General features: G+C 47.6%; 1 protein-coding gene across 2 annotated transcripts in view; it reads right to left on the bottom strand.

Moving 5' to 3' along the window:
* GLRB (glycine receptor beta) overlaps positions 1 to 26,854 on the bottom strand; it is a 503,088-nt gene that overhangs the window by 296,634 nt on the left and 179,600 nt on the right. For both annotated transcript variants that reach the window (XM_069631327.1, XM_069631328.1), the window contains exons 5-7: positions 24,148 to 24,215; positions 8,290 to 8,519; positions 8,123 to 8,205 (exon numbers count right to left, since the gene is read on the bottom strand). In XM_069631327.1, coding sequence (XP_069487428.1) covers positions 8,123 to 8,205; positions 8,290 to 8,519; positions 24,148 to 24,215 — 381 coding nt within the window. The remainder of the gene's footprint in view (positions 1 to 8,122; positions 8,206 to 8,289; positions 8,520 to 24,147; positions 24,216 to 26,854) is intronic.

Genomic DNA, 26,854 nt, shown 5'->3' with positions numbered 1-26,854 from the left:
CCCCGAAGCGTCTTTGGGACGAGCTCGATGGCACTCTTCTTGAGCATCGCCCTTACTTCCAACAGTAGTTGAGGGACGTGATTTTCTTTCCTGGCCACGGGTGGAACGCAAGGGCATTTCTGAAACTCGAGGGCATGCCCTTGGGCCAGGGCGTCCAGCACCCAACGGTCGGTGGAGATGGACTTCCACACGCTGACGAACCTCGCCAGCCGGCCTCCCACCGGAGTGCTTCGGCGGGGCACCGACCCCACGGTTGGTTCAATCTTGTTTGGAGGCCGCCTTGCCTCCTTGACCTCCCTGTCGACGACGACGGGCACCACCCGACTTGCCGCGTCCCCTGTAGGCTTCCTGGGACGAAGGGGAGCCACTGCCGGATCCCTTGGAGGCACCTTGTCTGCCTCCGGAGCTCCGAAAGGACGGCCGTCGTCGTTGGAGCACTCCCAGTGCCCAGGCAGTCTCTGTGTCTGTCTTGATGGCCTGAAGGGACTCATCAACCGCCTTCCCAAACAGGTTGTTCCCGTCGAAGGGCATGTCCAAAACCTTGGTTTGTACGTCCTGGCGGAAATCCATGGCCTTGAGCCATCCTCGTCGTCTGACGCAAACGCCGTTGCCCAACTGACGGAAACCGGTGTCGGCGATGTCCGTTGCCACTGTGATGGCGCGGTCCGAAGCAATCTCACCCTCCTGCAGGATCTCAAGGGCCTCAGCCCTTTTGGCGTCCGGAAGGAAGTCCAACAGAGGGGCGATTTTGAATCACAACTCCCTGTCGTAGCAGGCTACGATAGCCAGGGCGTTGGCCGCCTTGATAGTCGTCGATGCGGATGAGATGATCCGCCGTCCCATTGTGTCCAACTTCCTGCCCTCGCCGTCCGGCGGCGAAGTTGATGTCGAGGCCGATGCCCCCCCCAGCTTTCTTCTTTGCCGCCGCCGAGACGACCGAATCCGGGGTAGGTTGCGCCCGAAGGCACAAGGGGGCAGCGTCGGGAACCCAGTACTTCTTCTCGTACAGGTCCCTCTTTGCCGGCGCCCTTGGCAGGGTTCTTGAGGAGGGCGAGCCCCTCATCCCAGATGTCGTTGGTAAAGGAACCCTTCCTTCTCTTCTGGGCAGAGCTGGAAGAGCTCTGATGCCCTGGAAATCATGGCATGAAAGGATCCAATTTCGTCGGGCGGGGACGCCGGAGCAGGGGGCGACGGGGGACACGTCCCGTCATCTGTACCTGTCGTAGCCGTGTCCGTGCCTGTATCATCCCCGTGGGTAGTAGACCGGGGGGAAGGCAGAGCAGGCCGCAGAGGTGGGAGAGGTGGCGTAGGATGCGTCGTCGTCCTCTTATGCGGTGGACTTTCCGAAGGCCCTGGCTCCGGTTCTCCCGTCGGGTATGGCTCAGGTACCTCCGTCGGGGGGAGGGGCAACCTTGTCCTTATCTCCAAACATAAGGACTGAATCGCTGACAAAATGGCTGCCGAAGTGTCCTGCGGTGCCGGAAACGACGGGCGCGAGGGCTCTTGACCCAGTCGCTCTCGTCGTCGCCCTCGTCGGGATCCCTCCCGATGGGCTGGGCCTCTTCTACGACTTAGATGAGCTCTTTTTCAGAGGTCGTGTCCGTATCCACGATGGCCACCAGCCCCTCCCCCACCTTTTCCAAGGAGGACTTCGTGGGGGGTCTTCTCAATGGGCCTGAAAGACGACTCCCTCCGCGGTGGCAGGGAGACTCTGGGTCCTGAGGGCGCCTCCACTGGTGTAGCCTCCACAGGCTGAGCCAGGGCCGCAGCGACATCCTCAATCGAGGTCTTAGCAGGGAGAATTAAGGCCATCGTCACCTTGTGGACGCCTGGGGCCTTCACCTTGGGGGGAAGGGTCCGAGCCTCGCTCCCCCTCTGCCGGAATCTTCGAGATCGACTGGGGCCGCTCCAGAAGTTTCGGCTGGGTTCTCGGACTTCCTCTTACCCGAGCCAGAGCGTTGGCTCGTGGTTGATGGTGCCGGGGAGGATGCGCCCTGCCTGGCAGCCAAGGAGCCCAACCGTTCGGCGTTCTCAGTGCCCGCGGACTCGCGGTGCTTAGCCTTTTGTTGGGCCCCCGTCGCCGGGGCGCCCTCACAGGACTTAGAAGACTGCTCGGACTTTTTCTTCTTCTCGCCTGACGGGCTCTTCCCTTCCAGCCAGTTGGCGAGACGGAGGTGGCGATCCTTCATGGTCCGCTCCGACATGTTCCCACAAAACACGCAGTCCTTCTCCGTGTGCGTCTTGTCCTCATGGAGACAGAGGCATAACGAATGCTCGTCCTCCTTGAAAACATTCTGAAGCTGGCATCCAGGACAGGTCCTGAACAGCTTCCCGGGCGTCGAGCTTCCTTTCTCCTGGGCCATGTCTGGGGTAGGCCTCGGAACTTCTGGAATCCTCCAAAAGCGTAACTCGATCAAATCTTCACCCTTGAGGGGCGTAGAAAACTCTGAAACGGATCCCCGTTGATCGGATGTAGAAACGGTGGAGCTTGAGGCTCCATTTAACCGAAAAATGAGAAAAATCTCCTGAAAAAAGCACGACAACGCAGCAAAAGCTCGAGAGCTACAGCACGAGGACTCCCAACACTTGATTGTGTGGTAAAAATCTGAGGATGGCTGCCAGAGGCGGGCTTAGGGAGAGGGCCGTCATTGGCTGGGGGCAGTATGACCCAGAAACCAGTGATTGTTTACTACTAAGAAAGGCAGATCAGAAACGAAACTGACACTGATTTTTCTATACCGAGGATTCCCGGCCTGACGACGGGGAATATTCATGAGCATGTGAATCCATGCCAGACCCCATGCTGGAGAAAAGGTGATACTAAGGTAACCCCTCCAGCACCCTATTGTAAAATGGTGTGTGCTGGGTCTAGAAAGTAACAAATGTAAGTAAAGTCAATTTCACTTTACTGCTCTGGGAAATCGTAGTTTTTCCCAGAGCAGGTATTCAAACCTTGGGGAAATCTAAGACTTCCCTGTGTCACTGCACTAAAGGTGCTGTGTGCTACAATGTAAAAGATGGTGCCTATGGAGTTTGTCAGACTCCAGAACCAAAAGAAACACAGAACAAAAATCACATTCAAATACATGAGAGAGTGGGAAAAAGGGTCTCAATCTCTCCAGGTTAAAAAAAAATCAGGTCCTCAAAATCCAGCAAAGTTGCTGGGGGTCTCTAGTGTAGAGGGAATTGGCACATTTCTGAGAATTCTCCCCAACAATTAGCATTTGGTTCAAATACAAACTTTTAGCCACTTAATCATATTTATACAGATAGTAAAAACCAGGTAAAAAAAGATAAAAATCAATCACATCAAAGTTAATAATATCACAACATACATTGAGAAGCAGATTTGTAATTAAAATTAAAGCAAAAGTGAAAATGAAAGTTCTCTTCCTTTGCTTTTCTTTCTTTGTACAAGGTGAGGCTGGAATTTTCTGCAGGGCCACCTTCCAGATATAGTAAGCCACACATGTCATAACAATGGACTTGGCACTAAAGATCACGCTCCAAAATGGATTCCATGCTATAGACCTGATATCATGCACAAATTCACTATACCCCACCCAATGTTTTGGCCACAGCATCTCACACTGAGTCATGAGGTGGTGTGCAGTTTCAATGTGCAGATTGCATTGGCGACACAATCTGGACAGGCCAATTTAATCCATCGCTCTGTGTGCTTTGCAGAGGCAGTATATTAAATTGCAAATACACTACGAATCTGCACAGCTCAACAGGAGCATTTATGTCAAATAAGTGCAGAGTCGACCATGAGGGAATCCCTGCCTGGCATACATCTGATACATCGGTTTCCAATTTAAGGACTCATTAGCCACTATGTCGGCCTTGATGTTTTTTCTTTTTCAAATAAGAGCAGTTAAAAAATTCCAGTATTTCGGAGAGATTGATATCCAGATTACACAAATGCACAAGGGCATCCCTTTCCAACGGCACCAAAAATCCATTAGTGAGCTTTCTCTTATACACTCGTGCCATAAAGCTGTAGAGACTCTCAGAGCTGTATCTCGTCTCGGGGCTAGCAACACCTTTTTTGCTGATCCACTCTCTTTCAGCGCTATCACATCGGTCATTGTTGACTTCCAGGACGATGAGCTGGTCGCTGCCTTTGTCAACGGTCCCGTCGTTGACTCTCTTGGCTTGGCATGCTGCAGTGTCTTTGCCAGCTTCGACAAGTTCTCCCCAGACTTGTCCTTCGTTGGCTTATCCGCAGACACACTGAGTTTTGCTGTGTTTGGGGACTTCCCCTTTGAAGACCCTTCCAATGTTTGACTCCCCGTAGAGGTCTATGGTGATGGCTTAGCCTTCTCTTGGACCACCGTGAGCGGTGCGTCCTCAAAGGATCTCAACCTCCTTTCTGAGGGAGTTTGCACCTCGGACCGGCCAGTCCCAAATGAGGCATTACTCTGCCCCGCCGATGAGTCAGTTGCCTTGCTCGACTTGAGCAACGCCACCAGTGTGCTGTAGGAATCTTTTTTTTATTTTATTCGAAAAACCATGGCATACTTCGCATCCCTCCTCATCGTGGTCCGGATGCAGGCAATATAAGCATTTATGATGCCCATCTTCCACGAAGATGTTCCTTAAACCACACTTCACACAGCGTTTGAAGAGGCTTCGATTTTCTTTCTTCTCCTCACTCATGGCAGAAATGCCGCGAAGTAGGCCCATGCCAGGGCTTCTCGAAACTTCCATGATGATCCAACGGTGAATGAAGATCTTTGACGGTATCGAATCCCCGCTGCTGGCCTCTGTCCTTCGAAGACATTTAAGCAAACATCACTAACTATTTTGGATAAAAAACGAAAATAGCTCAGAGCAACTCAAGGACTCCCAACACAAGCATGCAGTAAAAATCTGTAGATGGCAACCAGGGGGTGGAGCTTAGGGAGAGGACTGTCATTGGATGGGGCAGTATGACCCAGAGTACAGGGATTGGTTTAGAGGAGAAATACCGTTTTAAAGTGAAAGTCTTTTACCGAGGATTTCCAGCCGGATGACGGGGAATATTCATGAGCATGTGAATCCATGCCAGACCCCATGCTGGAAAAACTTGCTATCCCCCTTCTCTATGCTCATGTGACTTTTATGTTGTAAAGACAATCTCCTAGTTATGCATAGTAGCAGTGGATGTGTTCCACCAACTATTGTGCTAATTTTCTACCACAGGCTATGTCCATAGCCTCGGTTATACACAATAGGATCACCCAAGTATTAACTTGGTGGCTCCTTTCTTTTTTTTTTTGCCATTACCAGCGTGGTTTTACTCTGTCAGCAGTTCTTCTACAGACCTGGGAGGCAGAGGCCTGTGTGTGTTTTGCCTTTGGTGGGAACCCTTGGGTGTCCCCACCTAGGCTCCCAGTGTGTCTGGGCAGGTAGGAAGTGGGGGAGGAGTTTTTCACTCCTATGCCCTTTTGTCTGCCTGAGTGGAACCAGCTCTCACTGGGGGTCTGGCTCTCCTGATTGGACAGCCACCCGCCCCTTTCTGTAAAATGCTAGGAGAGAGCACAGAGATGTGCGTGCTGGAACAGTGTAAAAGGGGAGGTCCCTGAGGAGAAAGGCAAGTTGACCACCGGAACCTGAAGTAACCAAAGACAAAGACTACCAGAGACGCCTGCAGACCCTATGCAACACCGTGGAGCAACCACTGCTGTCCTGACCCCGTTTTCTGTGCGATAGGCGAACTCAGAAGAGGACGACTCCTTCCCAATGACTGGTGGGAACAATCAGTCCTAAAACAAACTCTGATTTCAGCCATCTGATGAGGTCCTGTGAGTTTCTAGAGCTGTGAAACCCCAATACCAGGAGACCTGCTGCCCATTCTGGGTGCATCATCATGAAAAGCCGAACTCGTCCAAGTCTTTGTTGAGCCCTCAAGGACACTCCACAGATCAAACTCGCCCAGACCTCCTCAGCAGAGTGTGGGACTGTGAGAAGCGAAGAAGATTCACTGGGCAAATAGAGTGCTTTGTTGGTGCTGCAGAAAAGGCACCAAAACTGCAGAGTGACCAGAGAAGTTGTTGAAAGCTATGCCAGAGGCCCTCCCCAGAGACTTCTACTGAGAGATCCTGTCGATTGTCCTGCCTTTCCTAATCAGACCAAGGAATCTGGAGGTCGGGCCCAGCACCGGCACATCGAGGAGAATCCAGCCACAATCTTTTTTTCTAACCTAAGGTACTGTGGGGAGTAAGGTATTGCTTACCTTGATCCGCGAAGTCGCTCCGCAACTTTGGAGTGCAAATAATGGTGTCCAGGGGACCCCCGCCCCTCTCACCTGCGACTCAAGCCGCTGCTTGTGTCCCTTTACCAAGTCCTTTAACAAGGCCTCTAACGTATATTGTGTCCTCTTGCATCTTAGAGACTGGAGACTGTAAAGTATCGACATGAACGTTTGTATTCTGCTGCTTGTTAAGACTTTAACCACTCTCCGAACTGCCTTTAGCTAGGGGTGTGTTTTGGACCATAAAATACTTGCTGTGCAAAGAAACTGCCTCTAAAACCTTAACTGCTAGTATTGCACTAACCAACAATTTCCCTTCCCAAAAGTCACTATATTATATGTTTGTGCAGAGTAAATATCTTTACCGTATGTCTGCTAAGATTCGCGAGTGTGTGCGATTACCGATAATCTAATAGAACTGTCATATCAAAAGCTGTAACAAATGTAACAGCAAGCAACTACCAACTAAGCAGTGCCTTTGAAAAGTAATCCTAAGTGTTTTGGTTTATTGTGCCAAGTAATTTAAAGTGTTTCTTGTGTAAATACAATCCATTTATATTTTAATATACATTAATGTGTGTTTCTTTGAAGTTCATTACTAACTAGGTTCAGTGTACTTACCTACAGCTCACATCTTCCTCTTATGATGAGCCTGACTGCTCTGCCACTCTACCAAGGTGCCAGCAGTAGTAAAGGCTGATACTAAGAGTTGGGGGGTGGGGGGGTTGCGTGGGGGTGGATCTACAAACCACTGCGATAGCTTACTTAAGTCTCACCCCCAAGTGAGACTTTAGGAAAACTCCCTTAACAGCATGTTCAAATTGAATGGGCCAGAAACCATTTTGGCTAGTCCACGACAACGAGGGAATAAAAGTGAAGCAAAATATATTTACTGAATTTTTACATTTGTCAGGTTAGCAGAATTAGTAATGCAAGCTGCTTTTTGCAATCTTTATAGAGTATGCTGATTGATATGCCTCCCCACCTTTGCATACTTGCAAGGACAGCTTCAAAGTCCAAATAATGCTATATTGCCAACTCAGCTTTATGTTCATTTACTGACTAACAAAGATCACAACCTTGAATGTATGGGTTAGGAGGGAGTGCAAATGTGTTTAATTATGCTTTCATCAATCACTGCTTTGATGGAATCAGACATTCCCAACGTACTATTGCATTTCCCATTGTGTAATCACAAGCCTAAGAAAAGTCTGTTGAAATGCGTGAGGGGATACTCTAGGTCCCAGAAGATGTCATGTTCAATTGGGTGTTGGCTCCCACAGCACTGTGAAATAAAATTTTCAGAAGATGACCTAGCCAAAATGATCTTGGCATTTCTTTTACAGAAGACGGTCTAAATATCGACCACAGATTGCTTTTCAGGGTGATGACAGCCATTCGCTTTGAGCAGAGGTTCTACCACTCAGTAATTATCCACTAGGATTTACAGGAACTATAGTCTTGATCAAGAGCATGTTACTCGTAACACGACATATGCGACCATTAAAATGAAGACGTTCTGGCATTATTGGACAATAGTGGACTAAACAAACCAAAACATCATCCAATGAGAAAGGGTTTTACCTAAAGTGGGTTTGTGAATAAACCGCGTCAACATTGTCAAAGAGAATCTCCCAATCTGTGTGCACATGGGAGGGCAAGAGCCTTCAATTTTGATGGACTCTGCAGCCTTAGCATTTCGCTCACATAATATTACAAAGGCATAGACCGCTCAAAATGATATTTACTTAGCTTGCCAATCAGTCCAGGTACCAATGACCCCAGGCGGTGGGATTAACATACATATCATTGCATTTTTTGGGAAATCTTTAAAATAAAGGAAAAGTGCACAGTATTATTCTGCAAAAACAGTTCAGTACATACAGCTCTCCAATTGCATCTTGCATCGCTGTGTGTCCATAGGAAACAACGTCAAATCCAGAGGGCAGGACAGTGTGATGGATAATCTGACAAAAATACAAAATTGTTGCCATTAATAATTCACACGACCGATTATACAAGAATACAATTAACACTTATTATATAAGTACCTCATGCTGACCAACACATCACCATCGCGGAAAATGAACAACAGGATATTTTCTTGTGTGACATCATGGAAGTTTGCACTCTTTTCATTTGCAAAGAACAAGTCAGGTTTCCATAAGCATTTGAACATCGACGGATCAACAGTCAGTGAATCGGAGCCTCGGAAATCATTGGGAAGTTTAAGTCTAGGATCGTTCCACCTCTGCCTCAGAAAAATGTTAACTCGATAATCCTGAAAGCCAATTTGTAAACTTGAGTTAGGGAAGTATTGGAACAGACATTTATTTACGTTCTGATCAAACAATTGTTCACCAATAACAGTCTTTCCCACTGGGTAAGAATGAGTACTATCAAATGTGATTTTAATTAACAGCTTTATTTGCAGGACAAGTTGAGATTAAAGTATTTAATCATGAAAATCAAGATAGAAAAAACAATTTGTGCAAAATAAACTCAAATGTGAAACCAATACAGATGGCAACAACATTTTTGATACTCATACAACGTGTAATCTGAAAAAGAATATACATTAGGAATGTATTAGTGCTGTGAGTGTATCCATAACATCTACGAACACATAGGTTTGGCTTTATTTTAATGTTTCCAATGTTCATATAACAGTGAATGGGTGAAAAGTGGTTTCCCCGTGTTCCAATACTGTAATGCGGAGTGGAACAAAATATGTTAACCAGTGCACCCATAATGGCAAAAAATAGAGCACACCATGTGCCACGGGATACAGTATTTTCAAGAGGCTACACGCCTCTGCTTTAAAAATTCAAAATTAATTAGAATGTGTGTGTGTGTGTGTGTGCGTACCAAATACACTCGTTATACAGTCATGGAAAAAAAGTTATCACTCTACACATAGAAATACACTGAACACATGGAACAATCCGATGCTCTAAACATAACACAATTCATCATTAATGCCAGACAAAAAAAACACTTTAACAGCCAAAGTCTTAAAATAGTGCACTTCACACAATATTTTTTCAAAACGTGGCAACAAACATCACCACCTCCAATCTGAAAACATGTCGGCAGTGTGTTTCGGCTACACTGGAGTAAATTTATCAAACTCCCCATTGGCAACAGCCTTGATGAGGACAGGCATTTAAAAGAACCAGAGAAGGGATCCACCCATGAGGTTGCTTCAAATCCTGCATGTTATTGCACGACAATCACAATAGCAAAAACATGAATTAGAAACTTGCTACAAAACCCACTCTCAATATTATTCCAATCAATTAGATATAATCACAATCCCAAAATGTGCCATACCTTTGTGAACAGAGGCAGTGAGTCATGGTATTGAGGAATATAGTTCTCCACTGATAAGAAAAGTATTGCCATTATGCGCTATTCCTGGGCAGAGCCACCGCTGATTTCATAATAGCAAAACTTGCTGTGCTCAAAAAAGCGAGGCCATGTACTCTGCATGGAGAAGCGGCTGCATCATGGTATATTTATGTAGCGCATCCGTACTGCGATCTTTGGTATGGTTGTTAGGACCATTTTTCTTAAGGTCTTAGTAAAACCATTCAACTGAGGCAGTACAAGACTCCACTCTTGGTATAAGGCTGTACCACCCAAGTTCAGGGTAGCATTGACAGAGCAGCTAGGCTTATCCTAGGAGGGAGAGAGGGCTGTAGAATCAGTACAAATGAAATTGTAATACAAATGCTCCAAAGAAACACTGAAACACTATTGTAAAAATAAATGGTTTATTTAAATACAAGCAGGCCCAGATAAATCTTGGGGGAAATAAGTACTATTGCAGATCATATAAACAGATCGTACACCAAATTCTAGCCTGCATCACCCTCTTAGTAAACTGAAGATTGACATGCCGCATGCCTTGAAAATTGTTAATACTGCAATGTGTGACATCTATGGAGTGGCACTATAGAGTGGCCCCCTGTGTTAGGCAGTTTCTCCCTCTATCCAGGTGTCCCAAATCTAGACGCTGTTATTAAAGCTACGGTTTTGCATTTACTGTTACTTTTACTGCTGCCCCCCTGTGTTCGGCCTTTCGCCTTCTATCCAGGTATCCTGTGTCTAGGCGCTGCTGTTACATCTAGGGTTATTGCATTCTCCGTTATTGCATTTGCGGGTGTCCCAGTGTTAGGCCTTTCTCCCTCTATCCAGGTGTCCCAAATCTAGGCGCTGCCATTGCATCTAGAGTTGCTGCATTTTATTGTTGCCCACTGTTTGACCCTCTCCCACTGTCCTGGTGTCCATAATCTGGACACTGGTTTTACATCTAGGGTCACTGCATCTACTGTTACAAGTACATCAATTTCTAGGTGCTGACTTAACCTCGCCCGGGCTGGAGATCCCACAAACAAAGACCACCTCTCCGACCCCTACTCATTCCCGGCTTGCCTGCACCATAACCTCACTCCATAACTCACCCCTCCCGGAGCGTAACCCACGTTCATGAACCCCCCCTCCTTTATCCCTCATCTGGTCACAACCCCTGTCCCCGAACAACGATACACCCAGACCCCGCCTGCCCACCCCCATACCACCATTCCACCTCTAACTCTAGGATCAGAGGAGCACTTTGTCACGCCAAACACCTGTCTCCTTAAACACTCATCCCCCAACCCACCTGAACACATCAATATCCACCCTCCCTCTAGCATCTATTGAGAACAACACCACGCTCCCCATCCATACACCCCGCACAATATAATCTTGCAAGCCAGAGGAGCTCTCTGGCGCTTTAAACATCACAAACACCCCTTCACTACCACGCCATCCTTTTGCCCACTGAGTAACTCCACCACCCTCTCAACCTACCTCCCATGCCGCCGTCTCCCCCCCTCCCACCCCTCCCAATCAGGCCCTACTCGACCCCCGCCCACAGAACCCCCCCACAATCCCTTCCCGTCTCTTCTCTGAAAGTAGCTCGTCTGGCCCTTTCTGGAACAGTAGCTTCATCTTCTCCCCCTTCTGACCCTCTCTCACACTCCCATGGCACCAAAACACAAAGTGCGACTGGTCCTCTCGCTCGACCCTTCATACCTCACCACTTCTCCATCGGTCCAACGTCCCAGCATTTCCCACCCCTACCTTCAGACCATCCCCGCCCCCCCTTTACCAGTCTCCACCCCCTTGCTCTTGACTTCTCACCTAGTACACCAACACCCACAGTGCCCCCCAGACTCGAACCACAAACAAACCGCCTAAGCCCTCAATGCTCCAACCCCCACCCTCACAATTCCCCCTGATCCTCCCCTCCTCATCGCTCACATACCTACCACTGCCCGCCTACTCTTCCCGGACCCCCTCCCCCCCCCCCATCGACGTAACCCTCTCACCGAACAGGCACCCAGCCCCCCCCCCCTCAGCCAGTCTCAACCAACCAGAATGATCCCACCACATCCCCCACCTCTTCGGGCACCCATGTCCACCAAGCACTCCATACGATAAGCAGCAAGAAAACCACCTCCCCTCACAAAGTCACATGCATTCTTTCTAATGCCCTCTCCGTAGCAAGAAACAGACACAGGGGGCCTCATTACGAGAATGGAGGTAGCCATGGAGCTATTAGCTCCATGGCTGCCTCCGTTCCGGGCTCCATTACCGGGTTCCTGCAATGGGGGCTTACCGGGTTACTCCGAGATAGGAGGACCAGGTAAGTCCTCCATGCAGGAACCCATCCCCATTCCCATTCCCATTTTAGTCCCGATAGGGCTCAATGGGAATGGGGAGGGAGGTAATAACAGCAGATTACATCTGGCCTGTTATTGCCTCCCTCTTCCCCTCGCGGGACCAGGAAAGCACGCCTGTTAAAACCAGGCGTGCGATCCGGGTCTCGATGGGAAGCTTGTAATCGGCGCTCCCGGAACGAAGGGTGCCTGTGTTGTACCGGCCCCCTTCATTCCGGGAGCACAGCCTTATAATGAGGCCCAGCATCTTTGAACTCCTATGTTCTGACAATACAGACATTTTTATCATCGAGACCTGGTTCTCCGATGATTTTGCCCCAGTTCTGCACGAGGCCTTCGCCCCTGGCTACTTGCTTTTCGCCAACAATAGACACTCCAGGAGGTGGCAGAGTGGCAATCCTCTACAAACCCCATTTCTCTGTCTCACTTGTCGAATCCCAGACATGCAACACTACCCGTGAATCCCTTCTGGTACAAATCTCGCTACCATCGACACTCACCCAGAGCTTCCTACTCATCTACAGACCCCCTGGACACGACAGACATTTTGCTGGCAATCTCTGACTCAATAGTTACCATTCAGGTAAATCACCCATCTCTTACACTCCTGGGAGATTTCAATATCTGGTTTGATATGCTCAACAACCCCATGACCCATCCTCTGGTCGCCAGTCTTGATGCACTGAACCTCTCCCAACATACCACTGGTCCAACTAAAGTGGGAACACTGTTGATGCGATTTTTAGCTTCTATGACTTGGATTATATATCCAGTCCCAAACCGCTCATCTGGACAGACCACTTTGCCATCCCTTTATCTATCCACACACCAGCCTCTCCTCCTACAGCTCTCCCTGTGCCCACCTTTGATCACAAATGCTGGAACAAACTCAAGGTACTCCAAGACCTTGCTGAAGCCCTGCTACTACGTCCTCCTGCAACGCTGTCCTGTGGTAGAAATCTGGGTTCAGGTAGAATGACTCTGACATGGTATGGATGAGTGACTTCTTTATTATGTTTCCAAGCATAACATCCAGTTTCTAGAGTCATATTAATCAGATAGTAGATTCCAGTTCACATAGGCAAGCACCGGCATCCTCTCTCTCAGGCTTACATCTTCAACTCCCCTCCAGAGAACACCAGTCATACACAAACATTCCATCCAGTAACATTCCAATGTCACTCATAACACTCACTCCAGATTCCACTAGGATGCAGGAGAAGACAGATCCTTACATAGACCCTTAGCCATTGAATCCTTTGACTCATGGCTTAAAGAATCACTAACTCCTCTCACCCCCCTAGCCCCCCGCAACCTCATGCAAAGGTTTGTCCTCCAAATGGTGCACGCCCCACCTGAGGACTTTCAAAAAACAAAACAACTCTTGAACGCAAATGGTGAGCATCTAAAACCGATCTCGGCAGATCCATGTTCACCCTCCACCACCGTAGTTACAAATTCGAGATCCGAAAGGCCAAAAAAGCCTATTACAATAAACAAATTCTAAACTGTGGCAGCAGCAGCAAAGAACTCCATAAGATAAAATGCGTTAAACCTACTTACACCTCTGCCCAATCCACTCCCACACAATCGTTCTGCGACTCCCTCTCGCTACATTTCTACAACACTGCACTTGACAGGATGGCAAAACACCAAATTATCCGCGCTCACCCTCTATCCTACAACGACCGGGTGGTAAGATTCATTTGTATCCGTCTGGCCTTGACCACTAGTGTGGCACTGGTTCATGTAGGTGAGGGGGGTATATATTTCCCCAATGGTGTAATTTCTTTCAGTCGTCTGTTATGGCACCAGAGCGGGAGGACCACTAGTCTCCCCCTGTGTGCTTCGAGTATGGGGTGGTGGTGGTGTGATCCGCCAGCCTTAATCACTTGCTTCCCCACCTGGGAGCAGACTTTTATTCCCAATCAATTGCCAGTCACTCAGCCTTTGTCATGTGTCTCAGGAGGAGCAGAACTGGCCGCAGTGGGCCGGACACTGGGTCTTATTAGTGCAGTGTCAGGCTCCACAGTGAGTGTACCTTGGCAGATGCTTCGGTGATAGAGGGTGCAGGCCCTCACTCACCCCTCACATCCCAAATGTGGCCGATCAGGGCTAGAATGATCGGTTTGGACCTTAGTTAGCTCGGGATGATCAAGGGTTGTGAGCAATGGAGAGAGCGGAGAGGACCGTCTGCTGCTCCCCAAAGAGGGCACGGTGGGGGGGGGTTTTGGAGAGAAGGGATGGTTGTATTGCTTATGGGGCCATGTACTATAAAGACATTAGGACTATGGACAGGCCACCCACCGGTTCCCACCCTCCCCCACACTTCAGTGTCCTCTCGTTGCTTTGGGGTGTATTGGCACTCTTCCCCAGGGGGCCCCGTCGGGGGTCAGGGGGAAGCACACTTTTCGTCGTGGCGCACAGGGCTCAGGCAAACCCTGGGCAATGCCGGCGAGCAGACTACAGTCGTCTCACTCACTCAGCATGTTCCCTTCTTACTATGGGCGGGTTCAGGGCAAGTAAATGGGGCCCCAATGTCAGGCTGGTACGCCCCCTCTGCACTCACTACTTGCGCAGTGTGTTCCAGCAGCAGCATCTCACAATCCAGTCGGAGGCCGGTGTCCTCCAATGCCGGCACAGAGGCAGACGGGATGACCCGTCCGCTTGTTTGCTCAGGGCGGGCAGAGTCTCCCTCTAGGCCGTCTCCTCACCGGATCGCAGCGAGCCCTCTCGTCAGTCTGAGCGGCTCGTCAGTGCTTCCCTTCAGGCTGTCCCAGCATCAGAGCGCGGCAACCCTCCATGTTGGTCTCAGGTCTAGGCCAGTAGTCCGCAAGACATTGCCGTCGCGCAGGGCACAGTTCGCTTTAGCAGGTAGTAGGAGGCTCGTCAGATCATGGGTCGCGATTCGCCTGCCGGCACCCTCCAGACTGCTTTAGGCAATGCTTCAGACTCCCTTTTGAGTGTTCCAGCTCTATGCTCATCTCTCTGGATTCATCCTTGAGTTTGCGGCCATCTTGTTCGTTCCGTCCCTCGCTCAGTGTTGTTCAGTGGCTCAGGATTAACTCGCCAAACTATTATCTGTGCTTATACCTCACCCAAACGTGCTCTGAGTTTAGGTCATGGCAGAGACAATTTTTGTTAGTCTCCGTCTCTGATGGCAGGCTGTTTATCAGGATATATTTGGCAGTCCCGGGAGCTTCAGGGACTCACGTCCGCATGGTTTTGCTGCTGGCCACACCCCCGCCAGAACCCAGTCTTGGTGAACATCCTCCAGACTGCATACGTTCAACTGATAACAAATACCACCACACCTAATGCTAGGATGCAGCTACCATCAGGCAATCGCATCAGCTGTGCACATAATCGGTGCATCTAAGCACCCTTTGACATCTTACTCGCTCGACTGATCTGGACTATGGTCCCCCAAGGGCATTCAACCTCCCAGTGCTTCTATATAGAGCACTGTTACACTCACCTGGTCTCTGCGGAGGCGTTGGGGCATGGCTGCAGCCCTCCCTGAACTTGAATCACCCTCTTCAGGCCTCTCCCTCAGTAGAAAAGCTGTGAGCAGTGGAACGTGGCAATACTGCTCCTGCATGGACTAAAAGTGTGGGAGTTTCTGTGAGCATACGCCGGCCCATAGAGCTCACCAGTTAATTATGGAAGATAAGCTCTCCTTCCTGCTACTTCTGGCAGGGGTGCGTCGAATGGGATCTAGTTCCTTCACTGATCCCCGACAAGGATTAGTCCAGTCCAGCTGCGACAATGCTTCTCCTTATGATTGGTAAGTCTTTCTTGAGCTCTTGTGATAAAGTGTGTCTGTTTAATGTCTATAATGTTGCTCCTATTTATGCCTGCAATGATGTCTCTCTTCTTCTCTTAGATTGAAATGCGGCCTCAATGCAGCTGTGAGACGCGAGACGCGGCCAGATGGATGGAAGATGGATGCTACCGCAATGTTCGACAGCATGTAAATGATGGTTTAAGGAAAAGCTCGAAGTATGGCGAAGCACAACCTTAAACTGACTTATTTCGATCTCTAATCTTGTCTTCTGTTTTTTTCCTTGCAGGCACGGAAAGTGCAAAGATGATACTTGGTTCGCCGAAGAGATGTACAGGTAAGAACAGCTTCCCCGTTGGTTAGTATGCTGGCAGGAAGCAGGATATCCAGGAAGCAGGATTTTCAAAGGTAAGTCTGACCTTAGGCGACGGTAAGCGTTATGCTGCTTGCAAGTGCAGAATAACGTGAAGTCTGTCTTGAGGATCGGGGCAGCTTATATAGCCGAGATCGTGGGCATGCCCAATATGGCTGGCTTACCAGCCACACCCTGCCACTCCTAGAGTGAGCATGTGGGAAGGCAATCCATTAGCAGCCACACCCAAAAATACACTTGGGGCTGCTTAATGGATGGAATGTTCAAGGTTAATGCATCCTGCTTAATGGATGGAATCTTCAAGGTTAATGCTTAATGGATGGAATGTTCAAGGTTAATGCATCTGAAGTGCTATGTCCATAATAAAATCTTTTTGGTGTTAAATGGATGTTCTGGTTTACTTTTGTTCACGAGCCTGGTGCCAAAGGTGCCAGAACAGTGTCCACCCAGGTCTCCTGTGCATGCGACCCCTGCATGCCTGTGCCCCCGACTTCATGACCATGACAGCGCTATATAAATGCCAAATAACATAACATTATAGAAAACACCACACTATGCTTGCAGGTACACAGACCAAACCATATAACATAATTTTGAACACCTAACAGTAGTTCTCGGGAAGTCAAAACCAATTGTTACTTTAGATTACCTTCAGTAATACCACGGTAGTAGACCCCATCAGTTGCACCGTGACGCTCAGCAAGAAATCACATAGTAAGTCAACTGGACAATACACTTTTCAGAATAGTGGACCATTTTGTCTAGGAAAAGTAAAACATCTATAACTCTGATTCAGGATAACAGTTATTCTAGGGGAGTTGGACCTTGGGGTGTAATATTCAATTACATTTGCTTTTCAGTTCAGAGCCTAATGGAAGCAATAACTTGTGAACTTATTTTAGGATAACAGTTATACTCCAGGTAAGTAAACCCTTTATACTTTTGTAAGGAGCTACCAGCAACCTAAAAAGGTAAGTATGATTAGGAAGACTTATTCTGGACAGGCCAACAGCAATTCAGGGGCAGCAAGGACCAATTATACAATTATCCTAACAAAAATAATAGAAACCAACATTACTCTTGGGAAGGTGGGGAACCCAATTCACAGGTTAGGAACCCAACTCACAGGTAAGTTAACCCTTTTATCTACTTTGTTCGAATGGCGAGACAGTTTTAGGAAATTAAGACTTTGAGAATAGTTATTTAAGAAGGCACACAGATTATTCAAGGTAAGTTAAATATATATATATATACATATACATACATATACATACATATACACACACACACACACACACACACCTTTCAGAATGGCTGAACATATCTAAGGTAAATCATACATTTTTCTAACTATTCACTGAGAGTGAGTTACCAAATAACCCATTCACAATTAAGTAAACTTTTCAACACTTGTTTGACTTTTCAAGGCAGACCTTCCCGATTCTAGTACATTGGTTCTCTCAGAGGCAGAAGAGGGACCCTAGTGATCTAGAAGCCAGCTGTAGGCAGGGTGAGATAGGGCTCAGTTGCAGGCAAAGTTCCGAGTTCCAGAGGAAGACTGTTCTAACAAGTAAGTATTCTACTTTAGAGTGCGTGTCCAGGGACATTAGAGAAGACAGCCTAGGAGGATTCCAGCAGTGTGTCTGGGTGAATTGGATGAGAGACCTCCAATCACAGAAAACACACTAAAACTACACAGGAATCATAAGAGACTTAAGGTAAGTAAATACCCAAGCCAAACATCCTTTGAGTGTTAGTCGAGGGTTAATAAACAAAATAGAAGTGTATTGCATTGTAAAATGCTTTCTACAATGATCAAAGTTACCACTAGTGATTACAAGTTACTAAACATAGTAACAAAGTCGGAGGACTAAGGGAAACAATGTTTACCAGTACTGACAGCCTGAAGGACATGTCCGTTTCCCCATAATAGATCAGTAAAAGAGTGTAGTGAAGCTTAGGCTTCACTGCACTGTACAAAGTACAAGTCAGGATCAAAAATAAAAGCAAAAGGTTTGGGGTACATAGAAATGGAAGGAAAGGTGCAGTAAAGAGAAATCTTATCTAACATACCACTAAAGGAACTGCCGTTTCAAATGAACTTATTTAATGTTACCAAGATTACCAAGAATTCCCAGCCTGACTATAGTTAATATTCAAACAGCTTGTGAATGTATGAATGATCCAATGCTGGAGAACTAGAGGTGGTCATCATGAATTGCATTATGTTGATGAGATAAACTCTTCTGTATTGTGGAAATCTGCAAGTAAAACCCACAAGCCTCTCTGCGAGGGGCCAGGGGACTTCCTCTACTGCCCCACTCACTACCAGTGAGCGGAACTCCACAAAGAGAGCTGGTGGCCCGAGTCTGAGGGAGGGGAAGAGAGAATGGGGGGTGATGGGGGAGAAAAATATCAGAGGGGGAGGCAGAAACCATGGGAGACCACAGATAGGATCCATGGAACCGCAAAGAGTGCTTGCCCATCAGGACTGAATGTGAAGAGCAAACATGCCCCACCCACACCAGAGCATTGTGGACCTTGATGATCACGTTATTGTTTCTTTCCCTCTAAGGCGGGTGCCTGGGAGGGCGGAGTGGAAGAAGCCTTTTGTGGAAGGTCCTTTGTTGTTTGCACCCGTGTTGGCAGGGATACCCATCGGGTTGCCTAGCTCTCTGGTCCTGAAAGCCCCCTGAATCCGCCGAACGTTCTTCCCCTGTTGGATCAAGCTTTTTTGTTCTTTTCCTTGTGAACTCTTCATCCGTAGAAGAATGGAACAAATCCCCAGAATGAGGTCTTGCACACCCGGTTTATACATGGTGGCTTTAAGCCACGCCCTCTGCCTCATATCTGGTCACGCAAATGGCCCTGCTGGCCCCGTTGATATGGCCACGGACGACTCCATTAGGACCTGTGCCGCTAGCCTGGCTTTGGCCAATCCCGCTTTGAAGGACGCTTCCATGTGTACTGGCAGATCAGGAAGGAAATTAGCAGTTTCACACCATAGCTTCCGATTTGCAGCAGCCAGCATAGCATCTGCGTTAGCTAGTCGCAGATGGAGGCTGGCTTTTGAGTATACCATCTTCCTGTAGGCCTCCAGAGTGTTCTCCTAGCCTGATAACGCAAAGGTAGATGAGGACGATGCGGATGTCTGGTTTGGCGTACATGGAAGCCGCCGCCATCACCGATGAATGGGGTTGCGGGTGAACAGATAGGCAGAGTGCATTCTCTTCTGCCTGCTTAGATTTTGCGTCCAGCCGCTTGTTGGTGGGCTGATTAAACTGGGGCTTGGCGCAGCCCTTTTTTACCAGGGCATTCACATCTTTTTGGAGCGAGATACCTGATCTGATGGCGAGGATTTCTGCTAGAATCCCTGCTTCAGGTTGTTCCTTCTGAGGCAGGCCTGGGTACTCCGACAGTCCTGCTAGCCTATCATGGAATGCACTCGCTGAAGAGGAGGGGTCCTGATCCTCTTCTTCATCCTGTGTCCCTCTGATCTGCAGCATCCTGAGAGTCCGCGGGTGGCATGTTGGCACAACCGTGGCGTGGGGGACTGCAGGAGACTGGGACCGGGGCTGTGATGCTAGGCTGCGTGGGAGCTGGTTTCTCAAAGCCACCAAGACGAAGGGTGGAGCCGGATGCAGCTGGACGGTAGCCAAAGTCTGTGCAGGCATAGGCAGAAGCAGGTCTTTAATAATTCCCCCTCAGGATGCCACCCATTTGAGGAGACTTCATCAGAGTGAACATTTCTTAAATAAGCGTTCCCCGCACGCTGGAGATGTGCATTCCTGCAGAGGCACCGACAGCGTGACCGGCGTGTAGGGCTGTGCTCTTCCCGTGCTGTGCCTGCCCTGCGAGTAACTTGCCTCAGTGTAGCGCCCCTGCCCTGAGGGCACCGGTTAGTATGTGCACCACGTTACCTGTGGTGTGATCATGCCTCTGGGGTTCGCTGGAGTGGCGTGCGTCCGCACGTGCCGCCATTTTGTCAGTCTGCGCCATCTTAGCCTGGACCGAGACATGCATGGTCTGATTATCCGTTGTGTACTAGTTTTAGCCTCTGACTGTTTACTTGTGCAAGTAAGCTCAGACCTCGCCTGCACCTCCAGGTGTGGACCTGGTAGGCTGATGGCCCTTGGACAAGGAGCCAGTAGTGCTACTGCGTGTAGGCACCCCCTAAGGCATAAGCCCGGTACTAAGACAGAGTTCCATTGGAGATTTCGTAGTACAAGAGCCGTCTGGCCCCTAAGCACTGGGACCGGGAGGATCTGTGGAGCCCTTAGGCCGGTAGCTCGGTAACCCGATTGGCACCTCCCGCCTGACTGCTTCCCAGGAAGAGTCGCCTTTGCAGGGTGCTTTGGAGAACAGAACACTTAGCTTGGCCTTCCTTTTCCTACACATGTACGCCTTGATTTGTTTGGGCGCAGATCTGGAGAACAGCTCCACCTCGTGAGACGGTTCTTGAGTGACCGGGGAGCAAAGGCGTTGCATGCTGAACAGCTGTCCCAGCCGTGGCCTTCGCCGAGGCAGAGAGCGTGCGGGTCAGACGTCGGAAATGATCCATTGCATGACGGGCTCCTACTCAAGCCTGCCTTGGCCAAGATGGACCAGGGAGAGGGGAGGCACCGGAGGCCAGGGAAAATAAAAGTTCCTATGAATGTAGACAATTGAAGGAAAAATGAAATTAAAAAAAAATAAAATAAAAAACAAACACAAATGTCCCGGGGGAAGACTTAAAAGTGCGTGGAATTAGGAGGGGAAAAAAGGCCTCAACCACTGCGCAGGTGAGGCAGGTCCGCTCCAGTCAATGCAGAAAAGAGGACTGGGGTGTGGCACCAGAGGGCGGAGTGAGGGGGAGCACATGCTCCGAGGGCCACGCCCCCGCATGCAACTACATTTAAAGGGGAAAAGTAATGTGTTCTGATGCAAAAACGAGTGACGCCCAGGCAGTATGGAGGAAAGGGGATGGAGGTAGGAGTAAGTATGCAGAACGGCAAATGAAGTAAAGGACTTTAGAAGACGCAACACTTGAACGTACAGAAAAAAATAAAAATTAAAATGGCCTCCAGGGCTACAGCTAAGGGAGACTACATTTGGCTGTGAGGCAAAATGATCCTACACGTCTAAGAACATTAAAGTCACTGCAGTTTCAAATCAAAACTCCTTTAATGCTACCAAGGATTCCCCCCCCTGACTAGAATTAATATTCAAATAGCTTGTGAATCTATGAAAGCTCCAAAGCTGAAGAACTGTAGGTGGTGTTTCAGGAATTGCATTATGTTGATGGGATAAACAGGGTGTAGAAATAACCAGTACTTACCCCTTATATTCAAAGCAAACAAACGCAACACATCCATTACACACCAACACCACATCGGCTAACAACCATTAACCCCTGAGTGCTTCACACAAAGCTCACCTCTGGCACTAAATCCCTCGGGTTTCACATCGACAAACCTCTCCTTCAAGACACAAACGGGTTGGTATCAGCGTTCCCTCCTGCAGAAAGTCAAGCCCTTCCTTCCTCTGGACAGCTTGAGATCCAGCGGTCAAACACTAATCCTATCCCACGTGGATGAGGACAATGCCCTCCTCGAAGGCCTCATTCTTCCCTTGTGCTCCTGAGAAGTGTCATACACACGCTGCATACATCAAGGGTCTACGCAGAAATGGCCACATCACTGCGGCCCTCATCCACCTTCACCGGCTCCCACTTCAGGCACAAATCACCTTCAAGTCTTGCTGCATCATTTATAAGGCAGCCACCCAGCTACCTGGCAGAGAAACCCAGCATCGTTAGGTAGATTTTCATGCTCAATCTCCACTACATGCAAGTCTCCCAGCAGTTTTGGCTGGACTACTGGATTTTTGGTCTGTTCCCGAGTGAGTGTTAACCTTTTTTCACCCTCATTCTTTTACCTTAGCTTTGGGATATTTTTAGATTTCTTTTTAATACCTTTTTTGACAGAGTTATACTTTTCTCAAAGTTTTATGGCATCTGTATTGACTTTTGCAGCACACAGCACTCTCTCCCAGAAACCCTGCACAGACCTTTGGCCTTCACTCTATTTCATGTTAAAGGGGGATAGTGGTCTCTTGTGCATCTTTCTATATTGTGAGATCCGCACAATAAAGGACATGAAGGGACGCCACCACCCGCAGTTTGAATGGTGCATGTGTTCGGATTGGCTGAGTTCCTGCATAAGATGCATGGATCCTGAGGCTGAAGACAAGCTGACCCCTGGAACAGAAAAATCAACTAGGAGGAAAAGGAGAGATGTCCGCAGACACTTCTAGAATACCAGGGGTTACACTCCTTGAAGTCCCCTCACCAGAGAGCTGGACCGAGAAAGCGTGATTAATCGACCGGGCAGTAATAATTTTTCACTGGTGTCTTGAAAAGGGTGCTAAGATTTACAGAACCCCAAAGAATACTTTCTTTGGAGCCTCTTCACTCTACTGCTGTGAGAGCCCTTCCAGTGTCCCTTCTGTTGTCTGCCTGACCAAGAAAACAGTGAGCGAGTCTGCTGCTACTGCATTGTGAGGGCACCATACTGCATCATCTTCTTCACTTCTAAGGTACTGTGAGACTCCTGGTAGAACTTACCTAGAGTTGATTTGCTGCTCCTGTGTTGGTCAAGTGCTGATTAGTGTGTTTGGGAGTCCATAAATGTTCGCCCAGGCCCAACGCCCTTTTGCCTTCAGGAGCCTTCTCCCAAGTCCCTGACCGTTCCCCTCCCCAAACAAAAGTGTACTTACTTGCTACTGAAGATTTCCTCTAGAACGTCCGACAGCTTGTGCTTATTTGCCCTCCAATCTGACTCAGACTCAAAAGTAGATAGAGATGGACTTCTAAAGCCTATGGCCTCTGAAATAATTATTTACCTGCTTTATGTTGGTTTTGTTTCATTTATTTTACCTGAAACAGTATTACAAAAGTATTTTACTTGCCTGTTCAATTGCATACTGCCATTCTCAAAGTATTAGAAAAGTGTTTTACTTACTGTCAATATTGCATTGGTTCTCCTAAGTTACCTATTTTGTGTTATAGTACTTTCTTTTAAGAATTATCTTGATCTTCGTTTATATACAAAATAAACACGTTTATATAACTTTCAGCGTGTCAGTGTTTCATTGGCCTATGTGTATACTCTTTTCTGCGTACTGCCTACAGTCCTTCCTCCCTCCTACTATAAGCCTTTTGGTGGACTTTTGTGAAACTCCCCAACAAGCATCTGCGGCGGACAGCGCACCACCAGAAGCCAGGACGCATGCAGACTCAAAATCCACTGCTGCAAAAATAAAAAGGACCAGAAAACAAGCCTTCTCTGTCCACCACCAGAAGCCAGTCAGCATCAGACTCACTCCTACAATTCAGAAAAGAACTCAAGACCCACCTCTTCAAGGAGTTTGTCTCTCCTCAACACCCAAGCCATCACGTCGGCCCCACACCACGAGTCAGTAGACACCATCTGCCCCACTCATCCACACTGTATAGCTATACCCCTCCTCTGTGCCAGTTTCCTATCCCCCATTGTATATCTGTTCTGTTACCTCAGAAAGCACTCTTATGCATCTGTACTGTTGTATACCTCTGTAAAGAGCTTTGTTGCTTCTCGAAGCTAGTTCTGCACGCAAATATAATAATACCACCAATATGGTTTCAGTACTTGCCCTACAAAACCTTTGGTGTTTGATTTGGTGTTTGATTTGGCACTAGAGAGGCACAATTATTCTGTCATGAGTTTGGAACTGCATAAAATGTACTCTACCATAAACCATTACGGTAAGCCCAGAGCCTTGTGGGTTTGAAGGCCCCCCCCCATGTTAGATTGGTGATCCAAGTATCTGCGTTCATGGTCGCAGAAATTAGCACTAATAACAAGTAGCACTCAATGAAACATTAATTTTCATAAAGTAGTTAGACTTCACCTTCACTACATTCTTCCACAAGCTTTACTAAATGGCAAGTGAATTATTTTGGGATTGCTTAGGTTCATAATAAATTAACACAAAACAGCCTTACCATAGTGGTTTCTTGAATGGAGCCAAAGCTGTTTATGAAAATGTTGACTACTACATCCACTGGAATACCTGTAAATGTAAAGAAATAATTACAAATATAAAGCTCAATCATTAAGATCACATTAGCAGTGTATGGAATTTAGCCAACCCCAAATTAAAGTATTTTTTGCTTTGGTGTGGCCTGAAAGATGAAAACAGGTAGAGCATTCAAACTTGTTATTAAACGTGCACACAAATAATCAACCCTCGAAAAGGCATCATTTGGTTTGACACATGTGGCTATTTGGAGACAGGTAAAGGGTTACTCCTAACAAAGAGTAGGTTTATTAGGTCATGTGTGGCAGGTATTGAATATTGTACACCCAAAGACTACATTACACATCTGGCATCTGTTTCCCCATTTAACTTGGGCAGGGGCAGTCTGGAAAGAAAAAGGACAAGCCTGCATACATGCCAAAGTGCCCCATTTTATGGGGGAAGATAAGTGTCCAGATCTGTTTTTTTCTTTTGCCTTTTGAGGCTTGTGGCCATGGATTTATGAGAACAAGCACGATTACAAGCTTCAGAATGCAAAGGAAACACCAGATCTGGGCAAAGGTCTTCCAAATGGAAAGGGACATGTTGGCATCCAAGTCTAACTTACGTAGATGTGCAAGAGAAGAGACTGAAAAAGTAAAGTACTGTAATGTTAACACGGATGGGGCACAGCTGGGTGTCAAAGGCATCCAACAATATGGCAAAATGTATCCCTCCAGGAAGGCTTTGATCAATTTACATTGTTCAGGATGCCAGGCAATCAACTCGGCCACTAGACAACCATCTTCTCCAAATGATCTTGATAGCGTATACGCGTTTCTTAAATACACACAATCACCATGTTCACCATACTTGGAAGATTAGAAAGTGCCCTTCATTTTCAGACACTTTATATTCTTTTAACTTTGCAATTTACCATTTTCGGACACAAAAACCACCACCATCTAAAATTAAACTCAAAGCTGCTCCTATGAAAATCCAAATTCCTAACTTGGCAATTCCCATTTTAGCAAAAACTGCCTATTCCTGTGGTAGATTTACCAGTTGTACTGATATCCCCACCTCCAGAACCACCCACAAACCTCTCAACTTTGTTCAAATCCATCACTTCACCTCATTTGAACCACAGATTATGCAGCACTCCCACATCCTACCATCTATTATTACACCACCAAAAATGTCTGATGCTCAATGGAAATAGCATGCAGAATGATAAACTCCCTATCCGCAGAGGATTTAAAAGCATTGGTGAAACACAGTAAGTAATGTTCATTTACATTTTATGATTTTTTAATATCCAAAATAAATTCAATTTTTCAAGAAAATGTATAGAGAGTTTGTGGGGTAGTTACCCACCGAGCAGAATTCACCTCCATCACCACCTGCAATTCTGCAATACCAGCAGAATGGCTGCGGTGGCTTCTTTGAGCGCCATTCCCTTGCATCAAAACTGCGTTTCACAGCTACAAAAATGATGGCCGCGCTGTCTTCGCCAAGCACCTATTGGGCAAGACGGAACAGGGAACACACCGAGAAAGGCTGCAAGCGTGTTTCCTTGTGTGCACCAAAGAGAATTGAAAAGCAGCGCTACTTTGCTGCTAGCTCAAAATTTCCCCTTGAAAAAAAAAATATATATATTAAATATTTTACATTTAAAATGATGGCGCCCTGATGCTCCTTTCCATCTATTCAACAATACACAGTGCTAATCCAGGGAGACCCAGCTATACCCAGCCATATTCAGGTTGTGCTCCAACAAAAAGGGGCATTTCTCATTGAATGACAGGCTGTGTCAGGCAAGATCTGTGAAATCACCAAGAACTTTATTCCCAGCCATACGGAAAATGCTGTACAAAATATTGCAGTTGAACTCTTCAACAAGAAGCCCCATTTCTCTATGCTTATGTTAGTGTCAGTGGACCTTTGCCTTGAACAGATTGCTGTGTAAGAGAAATTGACTAGGGCTGCAAATAATGTTTAAAATCTAGATGGAAGAGAAAACTGCATTGGAAGTGACAGCAAAAGAAAGATTCACCACGTGTAAAAAGGGTTGCTTTTTGCAGACAAGAAAAATAGAGGTTTTAATTCCAAGATGGCCGCCTGCTGAAGAGGACGCACATCCCCTGCGCTCCGCACCGGCGTATAAAATAAAAGTTCCCAAAGGTGCACATAAGCCGAAGCAGTCACAGTATCGGCATCCGAAACGTGTGGGGCAGCTGGCACAGACCAAAACCGCAGAGTGATCCAAATCCGAGCTGGCTGGCCGGAAGTAGCTGAGCGGGACTGAAATCTGGATTCCGTGTTCGCATCGGCCGCTTCATCTCCCTTCCCCCCCCCCCCCCGGCGGGACCCTGGTGAGCCTCGACAGTCGCCATGGAGTCGCGCGGGGCACCCCCTGCACCCCCTTTGGGTCTATGCATGTTCCAAAACAAACCCAAACAATTACACCAGGAGGTAAAACAGCCCCTGGATTAACACAAAAATGAAGAACATGTATGCAGGAGAGGAAACCCCTGTGGAACACTGCAAAATTACAAATAGACCCCATACAAGTAATCGGGACTACCAAGAAATGCACTGGCAATGGAGTGAAGGACTCTGGGCACAAGCAATCGCAGATGCAGGACCTGGCCCCGCCTAACACTGCAACAACTCGCTATACCCCGAGAGCG

Source organism: Ambystoma mexicanum, chromosome 6q (genome assembly GCF_040938575.1).
Source record: "Ambystoma mexicanum isolate Mex_15411 chromosome 6q, UKY_AmexF1_1, whole genome shotgun sequence".
NCBI classification, from domain to species: Eukaryota; Metazoa; Chordata; class Amphibia; order Caudata; family Ambystomatidae; genus Ambystoma; species Ambystoma mexicanum.
Note: the sequence above shows the minus strand (reverse complement) of the source record. Positions and strands in the feature narration are given on the sequence as shown.